Source organism: Bos indicus x Bos taurus, chromosome 24 (assembly GCF_003369695.1).
Source record: "Bos indicus x Bos taurus breed Angus x Brahman F1 hybrid chromosome 24, Bos_hybrid_MaternalHap_v2.0, whole genome shotgun sequence".
NCBI classification, from domain to species: Eukaryota; Metazoa; Chordata; class Mammalia; order Artiodactyla; family Bovidae; genus Bos; species Bos indicus x Bos taurus.
The window spans coordinates 37,534,412-37,542,247 of NC_040099.1; the positions used below are offsets into that span (position 1 = coordinate 37,534,412).

General features: G+C 41.3%; 1 protein-coding gene across 2 annotated transcripts in view; it reads right to left on the reverse strand.

Annotated features, from left to right (window-relative positions):
- Positions 1 to 7,400, reverse strand: part of MYOM1 (myomesin 1) — a 122,330-nt gene extending 114,930 nt beyond the window's left edge. Inside the window, exons 1-2 of one of the 2 annotated variants that reach the window (XM_027525783.1) lie at positions 7,213 to 7,400; positions 2,708 to 3,032 (exon numbers count right to left, since the gene is read on the reverse strand). In XM_027525783.1, coding sequence (XP_027381584.1) covers positions 2,708 to 3,009 — 302 coding nt within the window. In that variant the 5' untranslated portion in view covers positions 3,010 to 3,032; positions 7,213 to 7,400. The remainder of the gene's footprint in view (positions 1 to 2,707; positions 3,033 to 7,212) is intronic. The other variant, XM_027525784.1, reaches the window with a different exon arrangement.
- Positions 7,401 to 7,836: the final 436 nt, after the last annotated feature.

The window sequence follows — 7,836 nt, forward strand, 5'->3', positions numbered from 1 at the left end:
TTTACATTGCATTACACAAAGGAAAAAATATTGGCATCTTCCCTTCTTTTTAGATCCACATTTCTACTAATAAGTGGAGTTGTTCAAACATACCAAGCCATTAATAAATACCTATCTACCTACATAAATACTTAAATAGCAAGAAGGAACAAGATGCAAGGTTGACCATAGAAATAATTATAGTTCCACTTCCTACAGAAAGTTTATTATCTGAAGTTGTTTATAACTAAAATGGCTAAGTTTTCCAAAGACAAAATAGAGCAAATGTTTTCTGGATAAAATACAAAGATGCTCAAAGGTTCAATTAATAATGTTTGATATGATTTATCAGATTGTAAATAAATATGAATGGTGCTTATATGGTTAAAAGAAGAATTTAGGAATAGAATTTAAGAAATAAAACTCTCTTTAACAAATTCATAAAACTCTATAGACTCTACAGCATCAGGGGAATGTAATGAGTATACATGAGTTAGCTTAACAATTGTAATGAAAACACTCATTTTCTACATTTTCTATAGATTCAGCACAGATGGACCAGGAAAATGGATATTTAAAACATAATCCTCTCTATTACAAGACAGCTGCTTTCCTAAGTGAGATCCTTAAACATATGTATGGAACATTCTTCAGAAGAACACATGGTACTATCACATAGCACGGTGCCCATTCCTGTCTCGTTTGGAAAGCAGGTCATTTGAAACAAGGGCCAAAAGAAATGAATTCACCTCCTCCCTGACAATATTTCCATATTTGCGGCCAATTCGAGGTCCTCATGAATATCCCATGGCGCACATAACCCATGAAAAGTGGGATTGAAGAATGATCCTATTCCATTTTAAGTGGAATTTCAGAATGTTGCCGTCACACATTCCAGGTAAACTCCAGAGACTTTGGTACTGGATGTGCAGAAGCTCCCAGGAGGTCGGCGCCGCACCCCCAAAGCACAGCTGTACATCAGGTGCTGATTAACCCACAGGGATACAGGAGTTTCTGCCTTCAGAACCAGTCCTTACTTCTGTTCATACAAACCACTGTATTATTTCCTCAATCACTTTTCTAATTCCTAGAAGTAAACACCTCTCCCAGCTACCCTGACAGATATTTTGTGGACATAAATTGTATAAGACTTAAAATAACATCTGTTTATAACAAATAATGCAATATATGCCAGACAGAGGAGATCTGAGGCAGCAGCTGGTAACTGACCACACAGCCCAGGAATTCGTACGTTTGGAAGTTCAACAATCCTTTCTGTGGACTATAGATAGACATTTAATAAAATCACATGAATCTTGCAAGTGTTTTTTAATCTCCATGACACATTTCACTCAGGATACTGAGAAAATAAAAACTGGCTTGGACTGAGAAGGTACGGATCCAGCCAGCATTCATCAGGCTGGAACAAGACACAGAGAAGCCAACCTCGGGGTTCACAGGAGAACACTTCTCCTGGTGACACTCCTCTGCATGACCACAGACTCACCGAGAAACTTTCTTCTCCAATATCAAAGATTATAAGCAGGTTTGTTGTTTGAAATTTTTTTAGGAAGAATGAGAGATTGCCTCTTTGCATGGAGGACCTCAGAAGCAGATTCAGTTCTCAGCCCATGTGCTGGGCTCCTAAGCGATTTCTAGATACAACAGTCCTCATTTATCTCAACTCAACTGTTTCCAAAGCAACAGGACACTGATTCACTTTTTAGACCAGACCTGCATCTAAATCCCACTCATCCTAGAATACTACTGAAACCCTCTTTTTCTTTTCTTTTTTTAAACTTTTAAATTTGTTTTGGGGTATGGCTGATTAACAGTGTTGTGATAGTTTTGTGTGAACAGCAAAGGGACTCAGCCATACATATACATGTATCCACTCTCCCCCAACCTCCCTCCCACCCAGGCTGCCGCATAACACTGAGTCGAGTTCCATGTGCCATACAGTAGGACCTTGTTGGTTATCTGTTTTAAATATAGCAGTGTGTACATGTCCATCCCAAACTCCCTATGTCTTCCCCCTATTCTCCCCCTGGGCAACCATAAGCTTATTTTCAAAGCCTGTGAGTCTGTGAAAGTCTCACTTTTCCTCTAGTGTGGGGTCTCCCTCATGGCAATGGGTTGATAAATATAATTCTGTCAGAATATAGGTTTGTTCCTGGTATTGTTAAGCTGACTGAGATAGGGCCATGTTTTTATAAAAATGCTCCGGCTAAAGAAAATATTTGCTGCTTGAATTTTGATGCTAGCTTTCAGACACAGAAAGAATAGAACACATCTCTGCTGCAGTTTGGGCTCCTGTGGTCTGTGAATTTTAAATCCTTTTCTCATCTAAGTTGAAAGTTGAGAGGGCCTGGAAACCTGCTGTGAGTGTCGGAAATGTGATTTCTCAACTTTGCTGCTGCTGAATGTTGAACACAACCTGTGGCAAAACTTCTCTGCTTCTAGCAATATCGCAGTTGGCAATGCAAGCAAGACACCCCAGGGCGACTGCGAAGCTCTTTGTGAAACTCAGGTAAGCAAGGGAAAGGGGAATCCAAGACATAAATCCCAGGCCTTCCAAACAGATGGTTTGACCTTGCTCCACACCTGGTTTAAAGGTAGGGCTGCCAGACCCACGAAGAAATGAAAATGTAACCTGGGGCCTAAGGTGGGGGTGGGGTATTCAGAGAGCACGGCTTTGCCCCGCGTTTGTAAGGCTGCTTTCACATACCCGTGGGAGTAGCCATAGTCATAGGCTGATGCCGCCTTGTGACTGGCTGCAGACGACAGGGCAAATTCGGAGGCCCGGGAGGCCTGATGCTGGTAGGATGCGGCGGACGCCTGGCTGAAGGCCGCTGACTCCTGACGGTGGGCAGCGGATGAGCGGCTGCTGTAGGCAGTGGAGCCATGGGTGTAGATGGCTGAGCTTTTCTTTTCCTGCTGGTACTGGCTCATGGTGGTGCTGAGGTCCCTGTTGCGGTAGCTGCGGTCATAGTGCTGGTGAAGTTTCTGATAAAACGGCAGAGACATCATGTGCCCCCAGGGATCCAGGCAAGCTGTGAGAAAGTAACAGGTTTGAGGTGAACTGGTGGTTCAGAGGTTAAAGCGTCTGCCTATAATGTGGGAAACCTGGGTTCAATCCCTGGGTCAGGAAGATCCCCTGGAGAAGGAAATGGCAACCCACTCCAGTATTCTTGCCTGGAGAATCCCATGGACAGAGGAGCCTGGTGGGCTACAGTCCACGGGGTCGCAAAGAGTGGGGCACGACTGAGCAACTTCACTTCACTTAAGGAACTAACTCTCCAGAACAAGACATCTAAATCAGTAGGTGAAAATTACTACCCTTTTATTTCTTCCAAAGAGTAAGTGGAAAATAATGTGAAGGTTAGTTTAGCTGTTTACTCAATTAACTCCCTGCTTCACAGCCCTGATGTACCTCCTTCTATCATTGTGCTGCCTTCTTTTTAAATACCTGGAGATCTTTACAAACTTTCCCCGTTGTGCTATTTCAATGGATATATGTGGATACACGTAAATGTGCTGTCGTGTCCAACTCTCTGCAACCCCGTGAACTGTAGTCCACCAAGCTCCTCTGTCCATAAGATTTCCCAGGCAAGAATACTGGAGTGGGTTGTCATTTTCTTCTCCAGGGGATCTTCCTGACCCAGGGATCAAACCCAGGTCTCCTGCTTCTCCTACACTGGCAGGCAGATTCTTTATCACTGTACCACCTGGAAGCCCACTTTAATAATATATATTTCAAATTTTCTGGCACTTCCTTCTGATGGGGACTTTACCTGAGAGATTGTGTAATAATGGAGAGTCTGTGTCCAGCCAATGTGGTTTTTATTCAGCAAATAATTACTGAGCACCTACATTGAGCCTGGTACTATTCCTGACCAGGAGATAGATGAACAAAACAACAAAATTCCTGCTTTATATAGATAACCCTATATAGAATCTTATATTCTATTGCAAGTGATGATGGACAAATAGAGAAAATAAAGTGTAAGGTATATTAGAACCTGCTTAATGCTATAGAGAAGAATAAAACAGGAATGTGGAATGGGATGCTTTTAACAGCATCATCAGGGATAATGGTGATGACTGAGCATGAAGGTGACACCTGAGCATGAGAATATCTGGGACGGGAGAAGCATTCTGGATGGAAGACCACTGCACAGGCACTGGGGGGCTGTGAGCCTGCCTGTTGCATTGTACTCCAGGAAAGGCCAGTTGGCCAGTGAAGCTGTGAGGAGTGAAAGGGTGCAGAGAGAGGTACAGAAGATGATGTCAGGGAGTGGGGAGGGAGGAGGGAAGTGTCCTACAGGTAGTGTAAGGACTTCGACTTTTATTCTGAAAGGAGTAAGGAACCATTGGAAGGTTCTGAGCTGAGAAACACTCTTGCTGAGTCTGAGAATAGACTGTTGAGGGACAAGAGTGAAAGCCAGGAGGCCAATGAGAAGGCTGCCATGGACTGAGTTGTATCTCCCCAAATCCGTATTTGAAGTCCTAACCTCGTGACTGGATTTAGAGATAGGATCTTTACAGAAGAAATGAAGTTACATTGAGGTTCTTAGGATAGGTTCTAATCCAATAGGACATGATTGCCATCGTTATAAGAAGAGGAAATCAGGACACAGATATGTACGTATGCAGAGGGAAGACACGAGAAGATGGACTATCCGCAAGCCAGGGAGAGAGACCTCAGAAAAGACCAACCCAGCTGACTCTTTGATCTCAGATTTCTAACCTCCGGAATTGTGAGAAGATAAGTTTCTGTTGTTTAAACCACCTGGTCTCTGGTGCTTTGTTACGGCAACCCTACTGCGATAGTCCAGGCTAAAGATTATAGTGGTAGCAGTGAAATGTGAGAAGGGATCCAACTCTGCATATTTTGTAGGTAGAATCAAAAGTACTTGCTGAAAGTTCTGGAATAGGGTATGAAAGAGAGAGAGGAGTAAGTGACAGCTCCAAGGACTTTGCCTAAGTAACTGGAAGATTAAAGCTGCTGTGAACTGAGATGAGCAGGATTGTAAGAAAACAGCAGTTTGGGATGGAAGAGCAGGAACCTGGTTTGAGACATTTTACATTTGAGATATCTGCTAGACACCCAAGTGGCGAGATAAGGTGGGATGTTGGACATGTGACTCAGGAATACAGGGTAAAGGTCCAGGATGGAGACCTACATTTGGGACTCACCAGCATATAGATAGTATACAGTCCCCCCCCCCCAAAAAAAAGATGAGAATGAAAGTCCTAGGACGGATCCTGGAGGATGCTTATATTGCCATTTAACAAGCCCTCTCAAATCTCACAAATGGTTCAAAAAGATGGTGTCAAACCAGAAAAATTCCATTAAGAATATAAAGCCTCCTAGTCTTCCTGTATTAAAGAAGAAAGTCAGTTAGCAGTATAGCAGTTTGCATTGTGAATTTGAGCTAACAGTCCTACTGAAAATGAAAGATGGGTTTGCTTAGCATAGAGAGGGGAGACTTCAGATTGCATTATCTTTCTTTAGAAATCTGTCCTCTGACTGGAGCCTATCAACCATACTAATAACCCTGGATGAAGTAATAGTTTTATGAAAGCCACCCCCTTCCATCATTAATGCTTTTGTGCATGTCCTAAATTTTTTACATGTAAAATCAGTTGTAATCAATTTTTCAAATTGATTCTAAATTCTAAATGATTCTAAATTGATTCTAAAATTCTAAATGAGGACTGAATCTTTCTAAACTTGCTACATTTTTTGGGGTCAAGCTTAAAATCTTTTTATTTGAAGTGAAAAGTAGGCATGTATTCCCTAGAGAAGAAAATCCAGCAAACTTCACTCCAGAAATATTTATGTTAAGGCTCATGGAAGATATCAGTCTACATGGCATTTCCCAGGAGGAAAAAAATAGCTACCAGCAAACAACTTTTGCTTCAATCCTTAAATAGACTGTTATTTTCTATTTTAAAATATACAGAATAATGATCAAGTATAATGAATAATCATTAGATTAATTTTTATAGAAAAAAGTGTAGACTATATTAATATAGAAGTATATGATATTAGGCATTTATAAAGCTATTTGGCAAATTTGCATAATGATACATAGTATACTGCAACACAGAAAATGTTATTTGAATGATGTCCAAATAAACAATGAATGACCTTCTTGTGTATTATAAGCTAAATTCAGAACCCAAATAACTTGAAATGCTGTTAATTTTCACAAAATAAAATCTTTAAATGTCTTGCCTCAATTCTATTTTCCATTCTCTTTATTTCTGTTTTCCCCCAATATATTTACTTTTAATAGTACTGAATATTCCAAGCACAGAGATAATATATTGCAAGTAAACAGGTTTTGACATTACGTCAACAGAGCTGGTTGTCACAGCTCTGACCTCTGGAACGAAGGTACAACTACCTTCTCTTCATTAAGTAAGTAAGGATTATCCCCCAACATATGACAGCTAGGGTGCGTTGGGAGGAAAGATGGTTTGGTTGTCTTCCATTCCTTTAAGACCTGTGGTTTTTTTTTTTTCCTCCCTGAAAATAATTTGGGAATTTAGGAAGAAACACTAACTCCATAGTTGTATTGTGACACAATACTTTTGTATAGGAGTTAGGGGCTGAAAGCTATAAAAATTCTTCACTGAAAGTTGTGAACTTTAGGGTCATGATGCAGGGATCTGCGTTGCCTCTGAAATACTGCTTAGCCATTTTCCAATTAGAAACACCCCCAATGCACCCTTACATTTATCCACATGGCATTGTCGGGGCAAAAATCACTGAATTAGAAACTTGAGACTTCAGAGTTAACCTACTCCTTTTGATCAAATTTGTAATCAGGCAGTACTGTAGGCTTATGGAGAATGGAAAACACATGATTTCCTGTTTCCTCACCCATTTCAGATTTCAACCAAACCGCCGAACTGTAACTTGGAAAGAGTACTTGACTCATGCTTACAGTTCTATCTGAGACAGCTACGGTTTTTTATAGCTCCAGGAACAGTAGCTTAATTTTAAAAGAATCCACTGATCTGAGAGAAGGGCTGTGCCAGCACAAACTGGCACCCTGCTGCTCACATTCCTTCCCTGGAGCTCCACTTTCCTATTTCTCTGCTATTCTGACATCTCTTAGAGAAAACTGCTGAGCTCAGAAGACAGAAACCACACACACCGCAGTGCTGTTGAGCACATAAAACATCAAGTGCACTCTTCTGCCTCAAGGTCACACTTACCAGTTTGCAAAGGATTGATGGTGGTAGCAATGTTCCGATGTGACGGTGGGTGCTGGATGAGACAGTGAAAAACCCACGTAGGTCGAATCCAAGAAAAAGTTAAGAGTCAGGGCTAAAAAGACAGGACCCTGGGGGCCAGTTCAAAAATAATGCATGTGGTCAGGCAGTAGAATGTCAGAGCCACACAGCCAGCCTTTTATGGCTAAGAGAGTAGATAAATATAGCAGCAAATGGGGATTGCAGTCCTGAACGGAAAGGAAGAGGAAGGCCCTGGCAGGTAGCTGCCACAGTAATATATTGACATGCATGCCAGTCGGTGGGTCTCGTCTGATTAAGCTCAATGTAGGGCTTTTATTTAGCTATATGAGTTATTTTCAACATCATTTTACCACAGCATATTTAAAAGTGTAATAGAAAGAGTAGTTTGTGTTATGAGCTAAAAATAGGTGTAGTAATCTGATTCCCAAAATGAACTTCATGGAATTTTAATACCAAGATATGGTTCTGAATGTGCTGTTCATAATCCATGAGCAATACATTTAGGAGACACAACGTGAAGAAAGAACAGGGGGCTGACTAGAGGCAAGCAGGGAAGACATGGGTTACATGTGGTGGAAACTTTGC